General features: G+C 45.4%; 1 protein-coding gene across 9 annotated transcripts; it reads right to left on the bottom strand.

Annotated features, from left to right (window-relative positions):
- Window positions 1–145: 145 nt before the first annotated feature.
- On the bottom strand, window positions 146–27,848 carry zbtb4 (zinc finger and BTB domain containing 4). 9 transcript variants are annotated; one of them, XM_034226339.1, is made up of 4 exons: window positions 25,408–27,848; window positions 19,939–20,035; window positions 19,651–19,797; window positions 146–8,516 (listed from the first exon to the last, which is right to left on the bottom strand). In XM_034226339.1, the coding sequence occupies exon 4, from the start codon at window positions 8,498–8,500 to the stop codon at window positions 3,119–3,121; it is 5,382 nt and encodes a 1,793-aa protein (XP_034082230.1). In that variant the 5' UTR covers window positions 8,501–8,516; window positions 19,651–19,797; window positions 19,939–20,035; window positions 25,408–27,848; the 3' UTR covers window positions 146–3,118. The 9 variants fall into 9 exon arrangements, with proteins under 9 accessions (XP_034082230.1, XP_034082225.1, XP_034082226.1 ...); XM_034226334.1 differs by having other exon boundaries at window positions 19,651–20,035; XM_034226335.1 differs by having other exon boundaries at window positions 19,651–20,032.
- Between the last annotated feature and the right edge of the window lie 99 nt (window positions 27,849–27,947).

The following is a 27,947-nucleotide window of genomic DNA, read 5'->3' as shown; positions in this document are numbered from 1 at the left end:
AGTGGACAATAAGCACCTATTATTATCCAACAATGTGGAAACAGGCATACGCCAACTTTAAGCACATGGTTCACATTAAGACCTTGAGATCAACATGTAACGATTAAAAGAGACTTGATTTGAAAAACATGAGGCCAGACTAGTGTTGATTTCATTGGGTCATCAGGTTAATACTTTATTTTGTTTGATTGCAGCAAAGATAAAGGAAGGGAGAGACGGAAACAAGGGGGAAAGAGAGAGAACAGGAAGAATGTCGGAAAAAGGAGACTACAGACTTTGGGAGAGCTGTGGCTACAAGCCTTTGTATCAAATCTAAAGACAAAGTCATCAGGCAACATTAAAACATCTTTTAAAAATAACATTAACATATTTTGTGGGCTCTATATGGCACAGTATTACCCTAGACATGTACACGATACCAAAACAGTTTAGCCACACCCCTACGTCTATGAACAGCTTCATAGCAAATAAAGCCATGAAATCTATCTCCAACTCTTCGTCATTTCTCAAGAAAGCGCTTCATTTGCTATTCATATTTCTTATGCCATAACAAGGCACCTTAACAGTTGAAATCTGGCAGATTCACATCATACTATAGATAATTATTTAAATATCAAAGCAGAGGCACATTCATTAAAAACGAAAACATACAGTGAGTAGTCTTATATTACCACCAGATTCCAGTTCGGTCACTACAATACGTCGATTTGCATGCTTTTGGTTTGTATGATAACCATGATGGCAAACTATGGCATAAGAAATGGTCCAAAACACAAACATGTCCATCTAGAAGGAATGGCTTGAGATAGTGTATTGGAGACAGCAAGGCTTTTTTACACTGAAACTAACCCACAGGAAAATAAAAAAAGAACAAGTGGCCCATATACTGCCAAGGGGTCTGCTGCTCCGGCAGATTTAATTTGGTTTTCATATTCGCACAGGCACTCACTCTCGTACACAAAACACGTACGTACGGCTACCCGCAAAAGGCTTGTAACCACACCCAAGGGGGATGTTTGTGCATCCCTGCAGTTGGTCACAATGTGTTTGAACACTCCTGTCTGATCCAAAAGGTGCCAGAGAACCATCACACATGCACACACACTGAAACATATGCACTTCATTCAGAGGTGTGCGAGTGTGTGTTTGAGGGAAGAAGGAGAATTCTCCTAAGTAGTGACTGTGAGAAGTAAATGTGGCCCCATGTTTTATGGAATTGTCTACAATGAATACAACAAAAAATGAAAAAAGGTATGAGGATGAAGAGGCCAGAAATATCTCCAGAGGAAGGAAACGGAAACAAAAGCTGTGTGCACAATGCCAGATCTGCTGAGGATATAAACGGTTAGGAAGCAAGTGATGCTCATGCTTTGTGGATACAGAACCCAAGTTTACTGACATGTTCCTAGGACTACTGTATATATGCATACCAGACGTTATACGGTTTCTTTAACAGGTTATTTGTGTCAAAAGAGAGAAAAAAAAGAACGATCTCTACCATTAATGCAGCTGTACTTCATTAACCTCATGACTACATTTACATTCATATTTTAAAGTTTACTCGCCCTTTTCACTGAAGCCATTTCCATCTGGTAAAAGGGCTAAACAACATAACCAACAACATAGTTTAACAAAACAAACATATAAAGATAACATTACACGTAAAACAAAAAAGGCCCCAGGAGGGCACCTGGGGGGGTTTCGGCCACCGCTTTGGCTGCTAAGTTCAGCCTTTTCCTACCTTTTAGTAATAAGGGAAGGAGGAGAAATAGCCCAGGCTATTCCCAACACCCCTCAGTCCCCTCGGTTGGGGAGCAGGACGTTTTTTTGTCCCCAAAGTCCTTTCTGTGGGTCCTTCTGACTCAAGAGTCCAACAGTTTTGTGCCCATATATTCTTTTCCTATACAGAAAATACCCTGAATCCATTTGTCTTTTTCCTTCCTTGCTGTCACTTTCTTCTTTCTGGCTTAGGAAATGGAGCCGTTTTCTCTTCCAATCAAAGAGGAAAAAGCTATACAAGATGAAGGCTGACTGGTTTGTATTCTTTTCCTTATTTTACATGAAGGAAATGAGATGAGAAGCGGAAGTGCAATGGCCTACCAGCCTTTATTTCTAACCCAGTGGCCAGCTACATATCCCAAGCAGCTACAAGTGTCCCCATAAAGTGACCTCTACTTTTTCTATTTTTGTGCACATAATATAAAAACTATGGTGAATGCTATAAAGATCCTACAGTGCCATTTGGCCCCCAAGTCGCCAGGTTAGTCGAGACATTAGAAGCTCAAATGATCTGTCATTGTCATAGACTCGCATCCAGCCATAGCATTTACTTCTTAATGATTTGGATATGAAGAATCACTTCTAAATGCACTTCTACACATTGACCTACAGCAGCCATTCCAAATAGGAGGAATGCTGTGCAAGTCTCACACGGAATGATCTAGGCACTCACACACATACTCCAAAACACACACTTCAAAGTGTACACAGTCATACCTGCTAAGGCCCACCTCCGCATGCACACATTCCTGCTCGCATGTGCATGTACATATTGTCATGGACAATTTAATGACAGGATACACCTTCATTCTCATTCACTCATACAAATAAGGATGCTTAACACTCCACCGCCAGCTGTGTTGAGTAAGGACTATTCTGTTTCATCCCTTATCCTGATCTCATCCACAAGCCTTCCCTGAAGACTGTTTATCCTTGTAACATGGTGGCTATAAAGGGAAGCAGAATCAACTAATGTGTCACACAACACACACCCTGTTAGCAGTTCTTATTGTTATTGATAATATAATGAGTCAGAGAGGAAGATTAATCAAGCTCTAGAACTACGACACACTACAGCAAGACAGGAGAGACGCTGAGAAAGGTGAGCGGGAGTAAAGAGAGGGGATACGTCACTGGCCCCTCTCCCTGCTCCTTCTCCTCCCTTCATCCTACTCCAGATTTAATGCCTAGCTCTGATCTCCACTCATTGAAAGAGAGGCAGGGATGCTGTGCGAGTGTACTCAGTGACCCAGTGAGCACCCACCCCTCCCCTCCCATCCCATCCTTAACAGGCCAGGCCGTCACCACTGAAATATATTCCTCAGAGTGCTTCTGTGTCCTACGGTTTGCTGCTGTCTCGCGGCTTCTTGCTGCCGCCGCTGCTGCTGCTGCTGCTGTAGAGCCCTGGGTTTGCCATAAACTGGTGAGGGGCTGCTCCCATGTAGGGGCCGGCGGTGGCTGCGTAGTTGAAGATGGCCGGGAGGAAAGGCAGAGGCTCCACTTTGTCCCCCCCAGGTGCCATCATGTTCAGAGTCACAGGAAGAGCAGCCAGGTTGTAAGGGTAGGCCAGCAGCTGGTGTCCGTAGAGCAGCTGGTAAGGGTCCGGATAAAACGGCAGCTTAGCCAAGTCCCCGCCACTCGGGACCATCATTTTCCCCAGTGGGCCGAAAGGAAGAGCTCCAGCAGGATAGGAGGACATGAGCAGGTTTTCCTCCTGGTTTTTACTGGAGTGGTAGCTGTCCGGCACAATAAGGGGCAGGGGGTAATTATGGGAATGGTAGCCCACTGGGGTGGCGTCCCTATCTCTGGAAGATACGGTATCGTGGTGCTCCGGCTCAGGTGGTTGAGGGGCCCGGGGGAGAAGCAGAGCGTGGGCGGAGGGGCGCTCACACGCACCAGCTGCTCCAGTGGGCAGGGGGAGTCTGTCGAGGCCTTGTGAACTGGAGTGAACCTGGCGATTGGCCTGAGCTATGAGGCCAATAGTTGAGGGGGACCGGCAGGGGGATTTGGGAGTGTGCCTGTGTGACGAGGATCCATTCATAGTGGTTTGAGGGGGGATATGCTGGGGGGACGGCACAGGGCTCAAGGGCTCCTCTTTAGGGACCAACAGAGAAATCTGGAAATCTGAAATCTCTCTACTTATTTGATGGGACCTCGCCATCTCTTTTTCCCTCTCCCTTTCTCTCTGTCTCTCTATCTCCCTCTCTCTCGCTAGAATGGAGGACATGGTCAGGTCTTGTGCTTCGTCGGGAGAGGGACTCCTGGACAGCGACTGAACTCTGAGATCCTGGACCCGAGGGGGCTCCTCGTAAACCATGTGACGAAATATCCCGCTCCCGCCCTGCCTCTCTCTGTCCATAATGACCCCATCCCGTTTCATAAATCCCCCCTCGGAGCTGAGAGCTGTTGTCATGGAAACAGGAGGAGCAGCAGTGGTTATTCTGGTCTGTGACGCTGTGGGCACATTTTGAGAGGTGTTGCTGGATGCCACGATGTGCACAGGGCTGGGTATTCTGTGGATCTGGCTGTCTAGGCTCTTTTTCCCGGGGGTGCGGTAGTCAAGACATTCAGGTCCATTCATGACCAGCACACTCTGGAGAGTAGAGGGTGGGGCAGGAGGGAATTTAGTGGGAGTAGGGGTTACTGGGCTTTCTAATGGAGGGTCTGGACTGGGCTCTCGCTCTAGAACCGGATGTGTGAGCTCAGGTTTGTCACCGGATTCTGACATGTGATGTTCGCGTGTCGGTTCACTGAGGGGGTCTTCACGCTGCCGTGATGCCACAGAGTCAGTACTGCTGGGCGGGTCTGGTGTTAAATAGCTGATAACTGACACAGAGAGAGCACTGGGGCCTTTTTCCGTCTCTAGGTCTCTGCTAACAGTGTTAACAACTGTCTCAGTCGTCTTTGGCGATGAATCTCTGTCTTCCTTTTCTCTCTCTGGGGAACTGCTTAACTCATGGCGTCGGATATGGCGAGTTAGCGCTGAAGATGTCTTGCAAACCTTGTGACACTGCGGACAGGTGTGTCGTGATAGCGCTCTTCTGCTTAGGCGACTCGGACTTGAATTCCTCCCTATTTGCGCCCCTTTTTCTTCATTTGCAATCTCTGGCACAGGTTCAACTTGTTGGCCACGTTCCTCGTTTTGGGGTACGGTGGGGGCTTCAGCAGGCTTGGGATGCTGGGCTCTCTGGTGGTCCTCCAACTTATCCCTTGAGGGGAAAGTGGCCCGGCAGAAGAGGCACACAAACTCCAGCAGATGGTTCAGCTCATGTTTGTCTCGCTTCCTGGGGCTTGAGAACCAGCGGCCGCATGTTCCACACTCTGCTGCGTTCCCATTGGTCCAAGGCCGCCTCTTTATTCCCGTAGGAGCCGCTGGGGTAGAGGGAGGAGGCTTTGGGGAGTGCAGAGGAGGAGTGGAAACCTCCTGACGGGCCGCTGCAACTTGTTCCTCTGCCTCTTGTTCCTCTGCCTCTTTGTTTTTCTCCTTTAACGGGGCAAAGAGATCATCTTTCTTTTTCCCCTCTCCCATGTCTCTGTTAGATTTCGACACTTTTTCAGCCTCCTCCATTTCCTCTTCCTCTTCCTCTTCCTCTTCTTCTTCTTCTTCTTCTTCTTCTTCGTCTTCTTCGTCTTGTGATTTCTCCGTTTCTTTACTCACATGGTTCTTGATTCTATCTGTCCTCCTCTTCAACCGGATGGAGCGCTTGAACTTCAGTTTCCTCTGCCAGCTCTTGACCCTCTGTAGATGTGCTTGTGCCTTTTTCTTAGGCTTGTAGGAGTAGTAAGGCCGCCATAAATTATCCTCTTCATCGTGGTCACTCTCCTGATGACGCACCTCCCTTCGGAAGTAGTACTCCCTCACTTCATCAGGAGATTTGGAGCTCTTTTGCTCTGCCTCCTCCTCACAATCTCCTCCCTCCTTATCACCCTCTTCTTCCACTCTGCGGTGGGGGCGGTGTTTATGGTGATGGTGGTGGGAGTGTGAGTGGCGTGTGTCCTTGGCATCCCGCACTGATGACGTTTCACCCCGTTTGGGTTTTGGAGGAGAGTGGCTCTTGTCTCTCCTAAGGTCTGTTTCGGAGATGCTGCGCTTCACTATTGCTTCCTCGCCAATACGTACAGTAATCTGGCACAATGGCCCCGCCTCTTTGACCTGTGACCCTACAGACGCTGACAGCAGCTTTGAGTTCGACATGTCGCTCTTGCTGTGGGATTTCCGTGATTTGTGAGATAATCTGCCCGTCTCCGCACCCTGTCTACCTCTTGAGTCCTCCTCTGTTGTATCTGAACTGCCTCTTGACCTCTTTCTGTGTCTATCTACACTATCTCTCTGTCTTTTGAATGATCTGGGAATGCTTTTGTGTGAACTGCTGCTGGTTTCAGGGGACTGGCTGCTCACTGGGCTTTTTTCACTCCCAGAGGTGACCTGGTTGCTATGCATGATGACGGAGGATGACACTGCTGTTCCGTGAACTATCACAGAGGGTTTCGTGTGGCCATATGTTATCACAGAAGGCATGCTTGTTTCTGAGCCTCTATCCGTTTTGGGAGTTTTGGTTTTGCTGCTACTAGACATTTTGAAGCTGCCTCTCCCCTGCTCTAACTCCAGGGCCTCACTCTCATGTTTTCTAACTTGGGGCATGTCCGATTGGGGGAGGGGTGTTAGTTCAGAGAGGTCCCCGTCCTCAGTGGACACGGAAACAGGAAAGCCATTAGGGAAGTCATCTGGGTCAGGCTTTACACTCTGAGGGTGGGCCCCGCTGATGAGGCTTTGGAGGTCCTCAGGGCCCAGAGTACAGCCTAAGCCGGGCAGGGAGAGGGAAGGTGTCTCAGTTGGTGGCAGAAGCAGGCCATTATGCAAACTGTCACTGTAAGTCTTGTAGGGTCTCTTCTGGGAGCGCATGGGAAGAAGGCGGTAGAGCTTGAGTGCGTTCGCTTTCTGCTTGTAACCCCCATTGGCTGTCTTTTCGCTGGAGATGAGGCTGGGGTTAATCCCGTGGATGGTCTTCTGGTGTGTTTTGAGATTGTAGTAGGTGGCAAAGGCGTCCCAGCAGAAGATGCACTGGTAGCGGCGCTCTCCTGTGTGCCACACCTCGTGCTTTGTGCGGTACTCTGCCAGGGCGAAGACCTTGTCGCAGAAGTGGCACGGATACTTGCGTCGCCACGAGTGTACGTTAGAGTGCCTCTTCAGGCTGGAGAGGGTCATGTAGGAGCGCTCACACACGGAGCAGAAGTAAATGACATTGCCGTCTACCACCTTCACAAAATGGTGCTCATCACCTGCTAGTAGCTCTGCGGCTGCTGCATCATCACCTTGGATACGTGCAAGGAGGCTCCGGGCTTTCTTCCCCTGCCGCACCTTTCCGATCTCTGATTGTCCCACGATCACTCCCCCCTCCACTCTCACCTCGCCCTCCTCCAGCGGCTCCTCCTTTGGCTGCACAGTGAGAGGAGGGGGGCCAAGGCTGTTGGAGGGAAGGCCTGGCACCCGGCAGGAGGACTCATGGGATTGCAGTCTCTTGCTGTGGATGAAGACTTTGCCACAGACGCGGCAACTGAGGACGCGGCTGCCACGATGCAGCCGCATGTGGACTGTCAGGGAGGAGGCCGAGCTGAAAAGCCGATGGCACACACCGCAAATCAGCTCGGGCTTCAGGCTGGCTGTGGGGGGATAGGATGAGGAGTGAGGGGGGTCGGTAAGATCCTCCGACGGGGGAGGAGGAGGAGGCGGTAAGGGAGGAGGGAGGTGCAGGGGGGGCGGGTGAAGACTTGGTCCGTGAGGGCTTCCCACTTTCCCAGCTGGTCTTTTTTCTCTCCTCTCTGTATCCCCTCCTCTCTGATAGGCTGACGTGCCCAGACTGAAGAGGATCTGGGCCGTTTGAGAGGGGGAGGCGGTGCTGTTGGTTACCCTGTGCCTCTCGTCCCACCCGTCTCCGCCGTAACAGCCCGAAGATCTCGGGGGAGACCTGTGGAACTGAGTCTCTGAATTGAGTTTGGAGCACTTCAGAGGAGGCGGGGATTTTATATCTTTCCTGCTAAGTGCATGAACAGTCATGGGAGATGAGGAGGAGGAAGGCGAAGAGGACGGAGAGCTGTCGCGCCTCGGGGGCTTAAAAGGTCTGTGCTTTACGTCCATGGTAGCATCCAGTTTCCACAGCGACCCCTCGTCCGAGCTCTTGGAAGATGGCCGCCTTCGGTGAGGGGAAGGGGAGGACGAGGAAGAGCTACGACAGTGGTTCGGAGATGTGAGGGAGGCTGGGAGGGGGGCGGCACTAAGTGGGAAGCTTAGGGTGATTTTTGCATTTTTAGGTCCGTCGGCCATGTCCTCCAGCCTGTCCTCCATCATGGCCTCTCCCCGGCCTACGTGCCTTTTACCCTTCATCTCCACCGGTTCCCCTTCCTCCTCCTCTTCTTCAGAATGAGAGGTCCCTCCAAGACAGTGGACTTGTTTGTAAAATCCTTCGATCTTGCTTGAGCCGCGGAGATTGACAGGCAGGCGTGAGGAGTCCCGGGCCGGTTGAAGGGTGTCTACAGCCACTAATGGCGGTGACGGGGAAGACAAAGGTGACAACCGCCGACTCTGTTGGCACGTGGTGTCCTTAATTGCACTGTGTGTGATTTTGCAGAGGGGAGTTAGCCCAGCAGCCAGGTGTTGTTCACTCAGACGTGACTGAATAAGGCCCGTGTGGAGGGGGTCCCACACCTTTTCACCGGACACCATGACCAGCCCCCGAAATCTGAAAGAGAAATCAGAAAATATGTCTTAGCTTTATGAACTTCCTCAGAGAAATGCACGATACTTACATTTATATCGACATGAAGCAAATAATTACATCCAAAGCTTTTGCAGTAGCAGCCATGATGCCTGTGGAACACTTTTGAGAAAGTGAACCGAATGCCCCAGCAACACTGAACTCTAACGGCTCAGCCAGGAATGGTGAAAGGAGGGAGAGGGTAGGGGGGAGGAATGAATCTGCGGCAGTGCTGGTTTAGATTTCAGCGTGCCACAACCAAGCCTTCAGAAAGGCATTCCAGAGATCCATCTCTCTCGGCTGTGACACAACATTCCCTTTGCCTAATTGGAAGGCGTTCAGATTTAATCAAGATTCTCTCAGAATAGAGTGTTGACTTAGATCCATGGCCCGAAAAGCACGTAAAAATAGTCCCACTCTCTCGCTGTTTGAGCAAGAGGCTTGTTAGCCATTCCTGGCAGTGGCCAGTGTTTGCCGGGCATGACTCTAACCATTTATTTGTGAAGGCGGAAGGGAAGGAAAGAGGGGAAGAGGAGAAGGAAGGGAGATTGCATGCATGTGCACAGAGAAGGGGTGTTTTTCTGCCTTCTGCATCCGGCACAATCTCAGCTAAGCTGTGGAAGATGAGCGACAGGCCATTCTCATTTCCATTCTAATTTGCCCGCCATGAGGGCGCATGCAGTTCTGCTACAAATTCACCGTACATAAGATAACTGCAGATTCTCGCCCGAAAGGCAATTTGCTGTTATTACTTATTCAAAACAGGTTCATTTATTTAGGTCTGCAGATTGGGGAGCAGAACGGAGACGATATAAGGCCATAATGATGCGACGAGAAGAAAAATCCTCAGTCATGCTTTTCTGCCTGCGTTTTCAAGCAGCAAAGCAGCCAGGAAGGCAGGCCGCTGTAAAATTCCACAGGCAGCCCTGAACAGGCAGAAACTAGGTCAGCACTGTTATTGCAGAGGGAAGAGGAGAGAGAGAGAGAGAGAGAGAGAGAGAGAGAGAGAGAGAGAGAGAGAGAGAGAGAGAGAGAGAGAGAGAGGAGAGAGAGAGAGAGTGAAAGGGTGATAGAAAAAGGGAGAGAGACGCTGAGGGTTAGTGGGAGAGCAGGAGACAGAGAGAAGGATAGAGGAAGAAGAAGGAGGTGGAGGGGGGGTGTTGAAACAGGAACAGTCAGACACACTGCACTGTCAGACAGACAGGAGCCCAGGCAAACAATCACACTCACAACAGCACATGACAAACACCACACGCATGCACACACACAAAATACAAACATGCATGTGTACACAGCCCTATACGTACACTTATGCATGCCCACAAGCAAGACTGACAGGCATAAACAAAGCAGTTCAACAAGGATGGGCCCACTTGTAAATCACATTCAAAACCAAAAGGTGAATCTGAGTGCAACATGGCACTGACACTAAGGGCAGAACAAAGTAAAGTCAACAAAAGGACAACCATGGTGTCTATGAGTGATGTACTCACAAGCACATGTTTGTTCTTGTACGGGGACAACAAACCAGTCCAGGCCATACAAGATGTATAAAGAAATAGGACACAGAATTCTGTCTCGCCAGGCTTGCCATATTGCTTGTTTGTATCGAAACAGGCCTTCATTGTCACTCACATTTGCTGAGCAATAGATGTTGTGCAGGAAATCCCTTATGGCAAGTCTGCTACAAGTGGGCGGAAACACTGAGAGACAGCGCTAAGACTAAACATTTCACCATCTCAACTGATGCTTGCGCCGGGGACAGGAAAATGCGTATATGTCGCCCCCTCGCTCTTCTTCTTTATCTCCCTGTGACGCACACAGGCGCTGCACAAGCAGAGCCAGCACGACACGCCATCTGACTGTGACAGGCAGCTTCTAACGTGCTTTGAATGTGCTGGATTCACTCATACGTGTATACAAACGTATATGACACGCAGATATATACTTTTACCTCTTAATTACGTGAGCAGATGGATCCACACTAACATCCTTCTCAAATGTGACCATGAATGTGGCAAGGACTCTAAAGCTAAATAAAGATAAACAGCAACCTTGTTCCCACACCTCTCTGTGACAGGGTGTTTCTGCACAAAACAAACATGTTGGTCAACCTGTGAAGGGTTCATCTATTTAGGCCTGTGGCACCTCTAAACAGATTCTCAACTGGTGCCGGACAAATGACTAACTAGACACACGTAAACATAAAACACCTACAAAACGCACTGGCTTTGCGATAAGGACAAATCATCTTAGCGAACAATGGCCTGCTTTCAGCTATACTCATGGATTCAACTTGTATCCCATAGCTACGGAAGACCATTAGAGCCACATGTGAAGTTAATTTGAGCAATAGGGCCACATGTTATTTTGAATTTTCATTTAGCTTTGCGAATTGTTGTTAGACTTTTTGCTAAGAGTGCAAAATAAAATTCACTTTTGGCCCTTATAATCTTCCACGCATATGAAATGACAGATAGGAAGCTTTATTCTGGGAATTTTCATTCTTTCGAGTTCAAAATTATTAGAAAGTTGCAGAACTCACGGATATCCAAAGACCTACTTGGATCGTAATCCTAACAAACCGTCTGCTTGAATTTTGGGACCAATTCAAAAGAGCTGAAGTTACACTATTTTACTTTACCATTAGCATCTGGAGAGCATGGATGACTTTGGAAACCATTAGTTAGTAATCCACTCAGTTTAAATGGTCAATCAATCACTAGGAACATCAGTGCTAAAGCGGCCTTGCATAATATGAGGCAGGACGGCAGAGTCGTTTGGTTGGTGCCAACTCAAGGCCTTGAACCAGCCGTTGAGCAATCTGTTTATTCCAACACTGAAACGAGTTCTTGTAACTGTAACTGTGAGGATTAAATCACCATGCTTGTTCTTTTGTTTTTTTGCCATTTTCCATCTCAAAGAAAAATCCTTAATAAGCCAACCACAAGCATTGTAATAATGTGCGGTTCAAACTGACTTTGGCTCCAAATTCAAAAGTTTTGAGCCTTTTGGTCAAATACTTTATATAATTGAGGATTATCACAGCAAATTACATTTCAATACTTTTCTAGTACCACTCAAATTACTTTAAAAATTCAATATGATTGTAAACAGCTAACAATTTTGAAAACCCCTAAAATTACAGCTAAAAAGATCAAGTCATGTCTACTTTCCCTACACTCTAACCATTGAAACAAAATCCTGGTTGATTATAACTTCGGTTTTCTTTTCATAGGTATGTCCACTATTGAGATCTGGGAACACAACAACGTCGCAAAAGCATAACCGTGTGAGGCCAAGAAAAACTGGTGATCAGGCGACAGGCTTTAAATGAGCCAACAATTTAGAGAGGACCTAAATCACTGTATTTTGAGATGAAACAGACAGTTAGCACACCCAAAACTTTGGTAATAATCCCTTATTACACAGGAAACCTATGTTCACAAAGCAACAGTAACCTGACTGTACTGGTGCCTGAAATACTGCAGAACTGAACCAGGAAGTCCGTTTTTAATTTTTGCATTTCACTTATTTCTTTTAGCAGCTTCACCGCATTCGCAGATCCAAGCATAAAGGTTACTGAGTGCAAAGTTATATTGACTGATAAGAATGAGGGTCATTCGAATAAACCAGATTCATCCTTTAACCAAAACGTTAACGCTGATGTGCTGTCAACATATGTGTGTTTTTTGGGAGGGCGGGTTAAGGGGAGTGCCTGGAACGCAGAATGTGGGGGGCCTCGGTTTTCCAGCCGGTGAGCCAGCCAGCCAGCGGCGTGTAGCATGTGGGAAGAGGAAGGTGTCGGTTGGGCTTTCTCCCCAGTGAGGGGCAGCCAGAGGGGCCCAGCGATTGGAGCAGCAGTTGGTCTCTGAAGAGGAGAGTGTATGTGTTCGCAGGAAGATGTGTGTATGTGTGTGTGTGGGTGGGTGGGTAGGGGGGCATCGTTAGCAAGAAAGGCTACTGAACTCTCCACAACCCCCCGGCCAAATGAGCGTGGTGGAGCCGGCCAGATGGGATAGAGGGAAGTAGGAGGTAAGGGAAGTTGGGGAGTGGTTGAGTGGAGGTGGTAGTGGTGGTGGTGGGAGCTCGGGGGGGGGGGGAGGTAGCGGTAACTTCAAACACGTCTCGCCCATGTTCGCATTTCATGGTTTCCTTGTCTTTCAGATCCCCCCTCAGCATGACTGACCCTCTCTCCCCCCCCCCCCCCCCCTCTAACGTGTAAACTGTCGTATTGGTGGTGTTTTCGCATGCAGCTCCACGCACCAGCGAAACCTGCCCATGTTCTAAAATCGCCACACTCTCCACGCTCCGTTAACTCCCAGCCCAGCACGTAATTCCAATAATGCCGCTCGCTGCAACACAATCGTAGGAGGCCCCTCGGAAACAGTAGGGCCACAATAGTAACCCCGGAGCGCGGTAACACTACACCGGTGACCTTTTTGAGGTAATTTACACAAAATCATTTTCAATTTCATGCGTGCTCCTTGTTTAAAAAGGGGTGTGAAAGCCCCCTTTGGAGTTCTCAGTCTCAAACTACCAAGACACATTTGAGTTTTAGTAAGGCTGAGCCAGAACGACATGTTACAACAGTCACCGTAAACTGCAAGTAAAACTATGGCAAGTTAGAAAAGATGAAGCGCTGCACCGAATTGCATTCACATCCTTATGTTCGTTGCATATATTAAAATATCTGCATAATCAAACAAAGCAAACCAACTTGTTCTTGAAGTCTTTAAGAGTTGCATGATAGCATATCTATGAAGAGTAGAAAAAAGACAAATACTATTCTCCAATGGGGGACCCAGGCACAACTGACCAAAATACAAATGACAACATCATCTGTGTGACGCCACCGAGCAGCGAGAAAGTACACTTCCTGTTGCTGACCTCTGACCCCTACCCTACTGTGGCAGTGTGCATCATATATTCCATATAGTAAGCAGAGGGGCTTGGCTTGGCATCCATGGAAACCAGGAATGTGGAGTAGTTGGCAGCAGATGCTGTGTTGTTGTTGGAGAAAGAAAAAAAAGTAAGGCTTCGGGCAGCAACAACGGGGTTGGTGACATCAATATGCCCTCTGCTGCTCTACCAGAGACAACCTCCAGCCGAAAAACAGGCTGGGAAAATGGAGGACAAACTGGGCGGCCCGTGACCGAAATAAGAGACAGAAGCAGCCGGTGGAACCAGAGATGTTTACCGTTGCCTACATGCAAGTTTGTCCGCTAAAACACTTCCTGGGATGTTGCTAGTAACTTGATGAGGAGGATTGGAAGATGGGCCCACCATGTTAAGACCCCTACAACAAACCTCATATCTCTTCTGACGTGTGTTTGGCAGCCCCCCCACCCGCCCCCTTTCTGCGGTGTATCACAAAGAGGCTTTCGATACATTAAAAGTTTCATCACAATCACAAAACGAGTCATCGCTCTTCAAAGAGAACTGCGTGGTGCGCCAGCAACAGAGAAGAGGATGAGGGAGACGAGGCCTGTTACTGGCACAAACACACACACATATATACACACAGGCAGATCCAGTACAAGGACACACACACAAAAATACACGTCCACATACACACACTGCATAAAAAACACACTCACGCCCCGACACACGCACGGTTTAATAAAAACCTTTTCCTCCTCTTCACGCGCAGAGCAAGCAGTGCCACAGCAGCAGAGTGAAGCAGGAAAACAGGCAGGAAAACAACAGATTTCAGCGTCTCTTCCTCTTATTCTCCCTGGCTGTCTCTCAGGAAGGCAAGCATACAAGAGAACGTACCTCGGAAAACCTCCTGCTGCATCTCTGCTGCGATGTGTTCTCTCCCCTCACACTCCCTCTCTCCCTCTCTCTCTCTCTCCCCCTTGGTCTGTGTATGCGCACGTCCGAGTGTGTGAGAGCGAGGGGAGAGAGAGCGCAGGGAGAGGCGGTGCACACACACACATGCATACATACACACACACACACACACACACACACACATACAGGCAGCAGTGTGTGAAGACAGAGGGCAGGAGCGATTCTCACACTCGAACTTGCTCTCCCTCTCTCCCTCCCCCTTTTTCTTGCTGCCTCTCCTCTCTCACTCCAGTTTTTGCCTTTGACACTCGATTCTTAGTGCTTTTGCTCTTTTTTTCCAGCAAGTGAATCCCCCCTTCCTTCCCCTCTGCGCCCCCCCCCCTACCCCCACCCCATCCAAACCCCCACTGAATCCAATCTTCTTTTTATTTGGAAGTGTTGTTCCCTCTCTCCCTTTCTCTACACACACACACACACTCATGCACACACACACACTACTTTATATACACAAAGCCCAGCGATAGGGAGAGGCAGAGGGAGACAGAGTGGGAGAGCAAGCATGAGGACGCCATTTAAGCAGTTTGTTACGAGCACTGCAAGTCCCCAAAATGGCTGAAAACAAACAGGAACCACGCCAACTTGAAAAACCTGGGCACAAGGACGGACAAACTCGCAGACAGGGAGCGAGAAGAGAGTGAGTCAGAGAGACGGCGAGGAAGGTAGACAGAGAGAGGACAAACTGGTGGTAGTTAAATGGCGGATGGGAACACTGTGGGAAACAAGTCAAGTTCACGGAAAAATGGAGGCCTTAAAGGAGAAATCCAGTGATTTAGCACTTTAGGGACAGATTTCAAAAAGAAGGCCTTGAAATCTGACTAAAAGTCTCTAGTATTGGTCAAGCTCCAATAATGCTGTATCCTACATTTTCCAAAATGCAACTTGATAGCATCTTTCTCAAGACTCCCAACCCATACCTGGCAAATGCTCAAGTCCTTTCAACTCCACTTCCATAGTTTCAAAGGCGTTCAGATCCAAAATACCAGGCGTGAAAACAACGCAACAAGCTTTGATGATGGTAGAACTCTGGAACGTTTTCACAGCGACAACAATCTAGCCAACCAAAAGCAGATTTAGGGTCAAATCCTGCCATTGGCCACAACTTTTACCCTGCATGCACTTTCCAGTCCACCATCTGTGTGTTGAGTTTGCATATTGTGCTTTGCGTCACCCATAATGATTGTGATTGCTTTCAAGAACTGCAAACAACCCAGAGTGTTTTGAGATCTGGCTATGACTTTAGCGACAAAAGTTCTACCTCCATTTTGACAATTGGCACATAAACAGTTGTCTGCCATATTGGCACACATTTAATAGCCCAACTCAATTCTGGTGCTAGAAGACGTTTCCTTTGGTTGTGGGAAAAGTAGAGCCAGGGGCCACTTGTACAAAGATTGAATGGCGAAACCATATCGCAAATGGTGGTGGCTTTATATTTCTAATTTGGTAAAATTATTCTGAGGATCAACTTTCTTGTCTGAGCCCTCTACAAATGTGCCATTGCTCTCTTTTCTATTTTCTCATACTTTATAACGCTCCCTCCGGACTATTATACAGCTGTTTTCACAATGTGAATAGTACTCCCGATGGCAAGTATACTGGTCCTCATATGTAAAATCAGTGTAGTGCCTCTTCAAAAGAAAAAAGGTGGTAAAGGTGGACAGACAAGAGCAGAAACTGGAGCAAGGACACGGTTTAGTTGTCCATGCCCTCTGCTAAAAGGGTTCAAGTGCTATCAGCAGCCATGTCAATTAACTGCTTTTATGTCGGCGGGTGTATCTGATTCTGACACTGGCGGAACTTAAACTGCCAGTGACAAGGACCTTTTTTGTTTTACACCACAAGCTCTCCTCAACAAAATGAAGCAAAGGCGCCACCATCACGTCCTCCAGCTGGATATTACTTCTGATTCCCCCGTATCCATGCCAAATGCCTCACAACAACAACAACCCTCTTCCTCCGTGTTTTCTCCCGGGCCATGCAAGTCACGGTCAGTGGAAATTCCACATATCTCTGCTCTCAATCCGGCGGCCATGAGCCACTCGGCAGCCCTAGATCAGGAGGTACTCTGTCAGCTGGGACAAGAGGGCATGAAAATGAGAGGAGGGGTGGAAGAATGTTCCAGCACTGCTATGCTTCAACCAATTATACTTCCCACTGTCCTTTTCAGTTGAGCTGCCACCCCACAGACCCCCCCCCCCCCCCACCAGTACCCACCAAGTGAACCTTGACGCCAACATCCCGCCCTCCTCCTACTCTTCCCCTGCCCTTTCCCTCTCTCCCTCTCTTTCATCACTCGCTCCAACCCTCATTGTACGCTGCCACACTTGTCTCCATGGGAACTGCTCTGGGATTGGGTGTTGTTCCTGTGACCTCTCTGGCTGTTGGAGTTGGGTGAACTTTTTTTCTCTGCTCCCCCCCCCCCCCCCCCCTTGTCCTCTCTCATGTACTCTTGCACGCTTTCAAGGCATGCTGGCTGTGTGTGGATGGGACAGCAGTTGTGAGTAGCTTCAAGATAGGACAGTGGAATTCAAGCTAGATGGAACAATTTGTGAAAAGTAAAAGAAAGAGAGGCTGTGTGTGTGAATCAGATTGCCCGTTGGAGAAGACAATAGTGTGTGTGTGTGTGTGTGTGTGTGTGTGTGTGTGTGTGTGTGTGTGTGTGTGTGTGTGTGTGTGTGTGTGTGTGTGTCTTCCAGGAGTGCAACCGCTCGGTCCACACATGTGTGCTGGCATTGTCCCGTGGCTGCAGCCGGCCGCAAAGTCCGTATTCAGAGGCTCCCCTGTTGTCCAGACGTCCCTATTCATGGGTGTTTGACCAAACGTGATCATAGCTTTTCATGCTGTGCTACCAAGCGACACACATCTGAACACACAAAGATGGAGGAACCAAGGAAGCCATCTTGGCAGAAAATGCAACCATTAGCTCACCATTATTGAATCTTAGCATGGAGGACGTAAGAGATACACTAGGAAAGAAAAGAATATCAGCAGTTTGATATTTGACCGTTAAGATGAATCCTTCATGAGGTGTTTGGCTCATTTTTACAGCACATTTATTTTGATTTTAGATTTTATTTACAAGACGTGGTCCAAATTGTTTTCTTTTTTTACAGGGGTCCTATGATGCTTTCTGGAGTTTTCCCTTTCCTGTAGTGTGTGATGTAGGTTTTTGTGCATGTAAATCAGGGGTGGGGAACCTCCGGCCCCCGGGCCGTATAACTTAACTGTGTTGTTATTAGCATCTGGTTAGCTAGCTATGCTAACGAATATAAGAAGCTTTTTCTCCAACCAGTGAGGTAAAGGCACATCTTTATATGATCATTATAGTTATAAAAAATAAGAGAATAAAGTAAACAGGTATAAAATACTATATGACAGTAAAAAAAAGTTGTTATTAATAAACAAGAATACAGTTTAAAGGAGAGTGATTTGTAAAATATCCATAAAGAAAAATAAATCTGCTTCCAGTTGTGTTTCATCTGGGTGTTGAGAGATGTATCCATCGATCTCCTCATGTTGCTCTCAAAGTGCACCAGATTGATGCTTTTAACTTCAACATTTAAAAAAAAATCTTCCCGGGGGAGCATGCCCTGGACCCCCCTAGAGGAGGTTAGGTCCCCCCCACTTAAATCATGTCCACATAGGAAACTAAATACATTTGCACACATCATGTGTCCATATCTTTCTGTTTTGGTGGTCATGCCACACCGTGCACGTGCATGCGCGAGGCATGGTAGGATATCTGGATTAAGACGTTGCTTTTTCTTTGCACAGCATGAAAGAAAGGCGAAATGAATGGGCTGTGATTTTAGTATTTTTAAGCAGAGGTCAATCATTTGTACGGCCCTCGGAGGATGTTGAAAAAATTGAAATGGCCCTTGAGAGGAAAAAGGTTCCCCACCCCTGATGTAAATGGTCTGCAAAAGCTAAAATCCCAAAGTTCCCTTTAGAGCAGGGGTCTCAAACTCAAGGCCCGGGGGCCAAATCCGGCCCGCGACTTCATTTGATGTGGCCCCGCAAGAGCTTGCAAAGAATATAATACGTTTATTATACGGTTACATGCCACTTTACAGAAGCAGGTTGCCCATAAACTACATGTCCCACAATGCATCTCATTTTGTGACATGCACAATGAAGAGACTTGCAATTACTTGCCCTGGACTTCTGCTTTCAGACGTAGTTAATTACTAAGTTATTATCCTATATGATAATAATCCAATTCAGAGGCAATAATGTAATATAATACATTATTTTATATATATATATATATATATATATATATTATATATTTATATAGTTACAACCGGCCCTTTGAGTGAAACCTTTATGCGAATGTGGCCCGCGATGAAATGTGTGTGTCGCAGATGTAAAAGGGGTAAAGAAAGACCCACTTTTGCTGACTGTGAAGGACAGTAAGAGAAGACAACGTAATATGACCGAGCATTTCACATTTAAAAAATGTTTTGCAAATGTTTTATGTTTGTAAAAAAAACAATAATTGTTTCAGTTGACAATAAAATGTGTATTTAGTACACATCCAACCATTTCAGAGCTTTGTCCACCTCCTAAGGGAAATATTTTTCTCTAAAAGCTCTGCAATATTCATAAGCAACTTGCTAACCGTCTGTCTGCTCCTTAATGCTGGTACAGTGGGGTTTTTTCATGTTCGAAACTGCTGTCTACTGGTTATAAATATTTCTGGATTCACTTCTTTAAACAACCCCTGTTACGCTACTTTTATCATGAACATATTAATTATAGCTAAAATGGCTAACATTTTAAATGTCACAACTTAGACTTCAATGACCCCACTTTGACCTACTAAATGTGCTCTGTGGCTTCTAGCAAAAACGCTGAGTGAATAATAGCTTTCTCTTTTCCTGATAAGGGAAAAGTTGATATCCATAGGTTGTGTCTTCCTGGTCGAATGTACTTATTGTAAGTCGCTTTGGATAAAAGCGTCAGCTAAATGCAATGTAATGTAATGTAATGTTGATGTCAGTGTAAGTGCAACTGAATCTTTGGTTGACTTGCATATGAAAAATCAAATCTTTAGCTTGGTTTTGTTTGAAATATTGTCAGTACAGAAAGATAGTTCAGAAGAATATAAGGGCAGCAAGATCAGTAAGAGTGCATGAGTCCATTGTCTGCAACATTTGTTATTCAGACTGAATTCCTACTGATACATGTGCGTGAATGTATCCTGAGGCATGCTCAGGGGTTTGTAAACATCCTCAATGATCTCAAAGTTGTGATGACTAACCTGCTCGCCAGCTGACTTGGACTGAGATCAAAGTGGGTAGTCAAACGATGCTCGAGGAGTTCAAATGTCAGTGGTTTTCTTAAAGAGGAAGCAGGGGTTTCATAAGGACAACGCTGCAATTCCTGTCTGCAGCCTTCACACAGAAATCTGAGAACAGACAGATGAAGTGAAAACACAACACATGCATTTTCTGAAAGTACGTGTTCAGATAAGCATGACATATGTACACATTTGTACTCTCACATGCAAACAGATGAATGGGTGTTTAAGCCCTCAGCATTGTCTTACAGACTTGGGGGCGGGACAGTTGGTAACTTGAGGAAACCTCTCTTGGAATAGGGAAATCTGAGCGTGTTGGAGCCTGTCCTGAGCGAACACCTCTCTGCTGATTACAACAAAATGTCAGGGCTGCATTCTAACAATATGGAATAGAAAACACACAAACCAAACAGCTTAAGGGGCAAAAACCCTTCAGTTCACATTTTGCGTGCATCCCTAATCTATATCTGTTAACCAATGTAAAATCCCTTTTATGTAAGCACTTGTCTATCAAAATGTTCTCTGTGTTAATAGAAACCACAGAATTCCATCTATTCCAGATGAGCCATGACGTGCATTATTAAGTAAGAATGCAGCCTTTAAAGGTCGAATTACTGTATTACTCCACTGTGTATCGTATTGTGCCAGATATATGTCAAACATGCAAAATGCATATTCATTTTTCTTAAGAAATCCAAGCTTATACCTCGCAGTAAAGCTTCCAAATACTTTCCGGACACATCAAGGGGTGTAGAAAAAGCAATCAAGTAAAATATTATATAAGAAATTTTGAGGAAACCGGGCTCGAACTAAAAAAAGAAGAATGGGATTAAAAGTTATAAAATATTAAGAGATCTACCCTGACGTCTTGTATTATTACGTACAATGTGTTGGAGTGCTTGCAAAAATAAGCACAGGTGTTACATAGTGATGTCACTATGTTTCAGAAGTAAACAAAGGAGTCCAATGGAGGCGTTTGAGGAAGGGGGGAGGGTGTGGGGAAGAAACTCCTTCTACAGGGAACTTTGAAGGTGCATTCACACCGCAGTACTTTTCCCACAAAGGTTCATGAGAACTCTTTAGTACAGATCGCGTTCACACCGGAATAAGTTCCTGGGGAAGGGTGAGGCAAATGAAGCCGCTGACGTCACTTCTTCTTCTTCTGCTTTGGGTTTACTGGCAGGCCGCAAACAACTTCACGGCGTATACTGCCACCCGAAGTCCCCGGCCGGATGTCCCCAGAGTTGGGGACTGGCTTCAGTAGAAGCTGCTGGGACTCCACCGCTCCAATGTTTTCTTTTGTGTTGCCATAAGTTAGTCTCTCTGCGTTTGTGCGCTGGGCTAATGCTAATTCTAATAATGCTAATGCGAGGATAATAAAATGGCGGCTTCACAAAACTTTTTGGGAGTTTTACGGGCCGTGGTTTGCAATCCGCCCAGCCAATCAGAAATAGGAACCTTTTTCTCCCACGAAAGTCCCTGTTCTCTAGCAAAGGGGGTAAAAAAGGTTCCGATTAACTAATTTTAGTTCCGGCCCATTTCGGAACTATATCGGAACTGACTGCTTTTCTGTTATCGGAACTGACTGCTTTTCTGTTGTGTTTTTTTTTTTTTTGTTTTTTTTTTTTTGTTTTTTTTTGTTTTGTTTGTATACCCCCCCTCCCAAATGTAAAGCGTCTTTGGGTCCAGAAAAGCGCTATATAAAATTAATATATTATTATTATTATTATTATTAACTAAAGTGGGAAAAGTACTGCGGTGTGAACGCGGCTTTTGAGGTTTTAGCCTTTGCAGACCATGTATATGCACAAACACCTTTATAACACAATACAGGAAAGGGAAAACCCCCCAAAGCATAAAAGGGCCTCTTTAATAAAATATTGTTTTGACCTAAAAAAAACAAGTTTATCATGTCAAGATCTAGAAGTCATTTTCCAGTGATCACATGAAAATGGAAGAGAGAAATCTTTGATGATGTACTCTGTGACCTTTTGTATAAAGCGCTGCAGCTTATCAACTTCCTTCTGGCTCTGAATGTTACAGCTGATGAAATGATCAGTTTCAGTTTGATGAAAAACTTCAAACAGCTGTGAATGCCTGAATCTTTTATGTTTTAGTAGAAGGGTTAGAGAGTGTAACACTGCCCCAGCCCTCGCCTGCGAGACAACACTAAGGGACTAAAACGCACAAATCCCACAGAGGCCATTCTGAGCAGATGTCCAAAACCTGCATGCTGCAAAGTTGATAGAATGTCTATATGCTGTTCAGGAAGAAAGCACCGACAGGATTCAAAGAGTTATGTTGACAAGTGATGTCAGACAGTGCTATAGCTGTAGACTTCTAATATAACTCAACGGGCGGCTCCATCAGAGTATCAAATGACAGAAGTAGGGGTTTCATCAAGCACTGGCTTCAGAAACATTGAGGTTCAGCGTGTTAGTGTGAGCGGTAAAACACTGCTGAGTCACACAAACTAGCCTTAGGCACACACAAGAGATAAAATGTTAAGAGAGTAAAGTGAGTTAGATGGGTGCAGGCCGCACAGGAGTTACAGTCGGCATGACATTTAGTTTGATACGCATAAACCGCTGGCAAAATATGGTTGTATAACAGGATAAATAATAAAGCAAAGAAGAAGAGGAGAGGGGTTTCGGGCATGGAGGTTGCCAAAGGAGACTGGAGAGGATAGGTGGAAAATCATCCGGGAGGGGTGGCTGATACGGTGTGGAGGAGGGAGGAAGGGAGGGGGACGGACGGCTGGTTTTTCCACTGCCAGAGAGAGGACGGCTAAATCAAATTAATTAGCTCCTTCATCTCCAGGCAGCTACTCAGGCATGCTGTACTGGCGAAAGAGAGTCGAGGGGAAAGAGGGGAGGGGCAGTTGGCATAAGAGAATGGGAGAAAGCGAGATAGGACATGGTGGCGGGGTGAAAAGCCTGCTGTGTATGTGCGCCATTCAGCAGGACGGGCACCGAGGGGAGGGGTGCATAATTCTCTGATAAGCGTGAGGGTTGTTTTGCTGGATTCTCTGTTCAGCCATGAGGAGGAGGAGGAAGTAGCTGCATGTCGGCTGATGCTGTGTGCTGCTGCGCTTCGGGGCGATGGTACTTCCTGTTTCTAGACGGCCTGTAATTTTGAGAGCACTGTAAACAACCCTGCTTTTCTGCGCGCCTCTTTAAATAGAAACTTCAATCAGAACCTCCCGGAAAGACGGGAAGCTGAGAAAGTCTCGCAAAGATAAAGAACAAGTTTTTGAGCAATGACAACATGAAGTAAACTTATCCTGTGATCAAAGATAAAGTAATAAATAACTCATATTTACTGACTTCAGAGGAAAAGCAGCAGAAAAGCAGTAACAAGAAGGGGAAAGAAAATTAGGCAGATGGTTGGAGGCAATGGCATCGAGCCAGGGGACAGAAAACAGCAGCAGAGCAAGGAAACCAAACACAAAAACAAGTGAGAAAAGAAGCAAAGCAAGCTGTATGGCAACTGCAGGCAGCATGTGGTCATCTCAGAGGCTTAGTGTGCAGGAGAGCGGGGTGAGGGAGGGAAGATGAGACGGTGGGAGTGGGAGTCAGAGAAAAATATGAAGAAGGTTTGTGCACAAGTGGGAGGTTCAGACAATAAAAGAGACACGTCTGCGAGGTAGGAAAAGGGATCATGTGACAGAGAAGAGGTAGGCCATGTTGATTCACAATTTTTAAGAAAAGGCTTCCCAATGAGTGAGAGGAGAATGTAAGGCAAAGGGCAGCATGACAGACAGGGCCAGGGGTCAAATCCTCGGGAGAAGAGCGCAGTGGACAGCTCAGTGCTGCAGCACTGCCTGGGCGAGACTTGGCGGCACTGTGAGAAACCCAGATTAGCACTAAGCCGATTGCAACGCGAGGTAGGATCAAGAGCAATTAATTTAGCACCCAGATAGTTCCAGGAAGAAGCTGAAAGAACCCTAACAAAACTCATAGCTGACTTAACATTCCTACTTGAGTCTCTTCTCTACAAACAGAGGAAGAATCCTGCGTTAAAAGGAGAATTTGGAAGGTCTGAAAGGGTGGAGGATAAAAGGAAGGATAAAAGGAAAGATGAAGACGCTTGGCTGGGGCTGACATCAGCCAAAACAAGCATCTAAAGAACAGGACATTCTCTTGCAGACAGAAATGGGCCGGCCTGTTCCAATGGGCTCGGAGAGAGCATGCCTCCAACCCTGCGTCACATGCTTTTATTACAAAATAACATCCTGGTGCATGACTTAAAGGGAAATGTGGATGAACACAGATCATTTATCATTCATATCTCTCCTATTTTGCTTAAGATACACACATTTCATAGCAGTTTTTGGTGCTAAATATTAGGCTGATACTGTAGGGTTTGTTATTATTACAGCAATATCTTCCCAGAATCTAATACACACTTGAGACTTTTCCCCACAAAATTGCCATGGTATGCATGTCCAAAGAAAATCCTCACAGCCTTCAGGAAATGTGGCTTTGGTTTTTGGAGGTCATTCATGCTTACAAACAGTAACTGAATTGTTGCAGAAAATGCAAGTATATACTTTTTTGTGCTTCGGATTTGATGGCCCGCTAGCTCTGTTTATGTTTATTTCTGGAGAAGCCGGAGTGCCGTTATAGTTTAGCTCATTAATTGTAAATTGGCGAGAAAAAAAAGTAGTCGGCTCCTCCCACCATGCTTAGCATCTGCCTGGCTGTCTCTCCCTCCCTACTTGTACGCCTATTGTGCTACAGAGCTCCCCCTTCCCCTACTCTCCACCAACCGCTGAAAACACTCACTGTCAGGCTGACACCAACAGACAAGAGCACCCCCTAGACCCATGAATCCTCATCCACTTCATGAATGAATGCCACTGGGAGGAATATACATGCTGCAACAGGCACATATATTTCATGTTAACTGCCAAATAAATACATAATACCTCAATATACCTAATGTCTAAATATGTCTGCTGGAGAGCCACACAGAACCAAAAAAGTCCATCAAGTGAAATCCATAACCAACAACTGCTCTTTAGCAAGGCCTCATGTCATTGAGGTAAGCTTCATCATCCTTGTTAAGACGGTTTATAGCAGATTAAATACCGCAAATTAGAAATAAAATGTATGACTTATTCCATAACTAATTAAAAATATCAGAATATCAACAGTGTGGTTCTGAAAACAACAACAATGCCACATATCTTTAATGTGTGATATTGTTCAACCTTATTTATAAAAATACCTTTGCGTGGATTCTTTTTTTTAATTCTTAACCCATTCCCTGCGAACATCTAATAATTGTAAACCAACATGTTTTAACTGCAGCGGTGGAAGAGTCAAACAATTAATACAATAGAATTAAAGAACTCAGAAGTCATAAGTTAAAGTATTGCATTAAAATGTTGCTCTGGTAAAATTACAGAAGTATTAACAGCAAAATATACTTAGTATCAGAGTAGACAGTTTTTTTTTTAAATAAATGTTCTTATAACAAACAGCTCCTTTTTCCATTTTACAGCAAAAGCTTGTTGAAGGTTAGAAAAAAATATATCATGCATGTATCAAATGTGCAAGAATGTTTGGCTTACAAGTCCAAATGGATCTCGGTTGTCATTATGTTCACAAGCAGTAGCCACATGTATTTGTAATATTTTGCATAAATGGTGTAGATTGTACATGTATTCAAAACGTGTGGATGAATTCCTGCCCACAGTATCTATGTACTAACCTCCTTGCAGCAGTAGAGGGAGCTCCTTTGACAGCCCGCCGAAAACCACTGAAAACGTGGTTGTGCAATGTCTTTGTAACGCTGACAATTCTCAATATGAGCCAGAGGAGGGAGCCCGCTGGTCAATAATGAATCCTTTGTATAGTCATGGTATAGCATGGCACATGGTGAACAAAGTGATTCACTGTCACATTCTTCTACATGTCAAACCTAGCATACAAATGTGTTATATTAATTTGAATTACTCAAAACAGAACATGGTTTGACTCCATAAGGATACTGCAGATGTGGATCTGTTCTTGCTTCTTGGCTAGCATCTTGTTTCCTTCCTGTGCTGAACCTACCAAAAAAGAGATGAGGGCAAACAGGCAAGTTCATGCTGGTATCAGCACATCATTGATGAGCTGTCCCATTTAACATGACAGTGATATTAGAACAACTGTGATTAAATTAATTGTTTAATTTTTTCTCAAAAATAAAAAAAATCCCACAGTCCACCATATTGGTTCAGTGTCTTTATTTAAACAGAAGGCAGTAAAAACATGTATCACACAGGGTCAACATTCTGAGCACTGTTACATATAAATTACATTTAATTAAACAATATCAGGTATACAAATACCTATGCAATATTAGCACTGAAATATAAACAACAGCACTAGTTAGATGTTACTTTCATTTCTTTAAAATGGAGAAAGAATGCACTGCCTGCCAAGAGCAACATATTGTTCTAAGGAAATATAAAGTACTGCTTGTTTGGGAAGATAGAGATGTATGCCTCTCAAAAAGGACCATACATTAACAGTGTTCCCTTCTACTTTTAGACAACAATATTGCCATTAACCCAGGGCAAACGTCTTCCCTTCCCTTGTGCTGTAAACAAGGAGAGCTAACCAGATAAATCTATTGTGTAACAAGCTAATGGCATCTCTAAGTCCCTGGAGACAAGATAATTACTTTAACCTATAACAGCTAAACTTTAAGTAATCATTAGATTGAGTAAAAGGGTGGGATGCCTCCAATGTCATATTCACTGCAAAATCAGTTGTAAAAACCCTATTATTGAGTAGACAGCAGGCATATTCTTTCAATAACAGACTAATATCAACGTAGTTAGCTAGCAAAATGGCTTCAACTTCGACGAAGAGTAAGGACTATTGAAACGTATCCACACTTTATATCCAATCACGTTAAAACTAGCAATTTAAAACGTACACTGAGCCGCTCCTTATTTTATCAAGGTGCTCAACATTTGTATTTATTTTCTAAATACGCAGCTATGTGGCCAGTCAAGTTGGCCAACAAGAACATCCCAGACTCCATCTTTCTCAACAAGAAGCATATCGTTGAACACCGCCATGTTGGGCGCTAGAGGAGTCCAACAATGCTAGCTTAGATAGCCTATATATTTGACCTCGGGGTAAAGTTATAACGCAATACAAACCCTATCTGCTGCTATAACGAACACTCTTGTACTATAGCATTAACACCAAGACAAAGGTAGACTAGCAGAACCGGCGATTTACTAAGCTAACGTAGCTATTGCTAGCAACTAGCTGGCCGTTTGGTCCCGCAGCGTTCTTTCCGAGGCTAAACCATCCGGGTCCTTTCGCTTACTTTTTTGCATCTTCTGAGCAAAACCCAACTTTCAAATACTATATTTATTCATATGAAAGCCTAGCAAGTTAACTATGTATAATAAGTGTCCATGGGTACGATACAAATACAGAAAGCTGGGATCATACCGTCGTTGTCGGCAAAGTAATCATACGTTGAGCTAACCTGGCTCTAATTGCTAAGAAAGCTACATTTGTTATTAAAACTGTCCTCAGCTGGCTAGTATATTAGTTGTAATGATCACAGTTTCGAGTGATTAAAGTTAGTTTCCAATTAAATAATGAGCGAAGTAATGTAATTTAGCGTTAACCGCCAAAAAGACAGTATATCAGACTGCTTTCGAAACGTGGCCTACGACAACGTTTATAATTTTAACAAATATATTGAAAATATAACAACAACTGAACAAAACAATTACATATATATTACACGCATAACATGTTCATATACAATTCGTGAAAAACTGCTGGAAAACAAATGTAGAATGAACACTTAAGGCTTCCCCCAGTCTTTCCTATAGGGCGTACGGAAAATCCATTCGACTTGCCGGACACCACTCGGAGGCGAGTCCGAGGCTTGAGACAAAGTCCCATAGATCCAAAATTGCACAGGACGGAAAACCCAAGAGTCGATGTGTTTCTAAAGTATGTCGAAAATAATCCACGATGCAATGTTTCGAGATGGAAATATCATGTATTTCGACCATTTCCCCATGTTTAATCAAAGGGTTTAACAGGCCTCAGCCCTGAGCCTCTTTTCTTAGAGCCCAGGCTGATCTACAGCGAGACGAACGGGAGAACAGAGATTTTTTTTAATTTTGCTCAGAGGGAAGAAATTCACATCGGCAACATTCGGCAACCATCGGAAGCAGGGCGGGTTTTGTTGAAATTATTCTAAGAAGGTTCATTTCTTCGTAGCCATTG

This window comes from Gymnodraco acuticeps, unplaced genomic scaffold (assembly GCF_902827175.1).
Source record: "Gymnodraco acuticeps unplaced genomic scaffold, fGymAcu1.1, whole genome shotgun sequence".
NCBI lineage: Eukaryota > Metazoa > Chordata > Actinopteri > Perciformes > Bathydraconidae > Gymnodraco > Gymnodraco acuticeps.
Note: the sequence above shows the minus strand (reverse complement) of the source record. Positions and strands in the feature narration are given on the sequence as shown.

Coding starts and splice junctions, on each gene's coding strand:
- zbtb4 (XM_034226334.1), bottom strand. CDS start 19,871: ATGTCATGCTTATCTGAACACGTACTTTCAGAAAATGCATGTGTTGTG. Junction 8,517..19,650: donor CCAAGTCAGCTGGCGAGCAG/GTTAGTCATCAC, acceptor TTTCTCTTTCAG/ATTTCGGGGGCTGGTCATGG.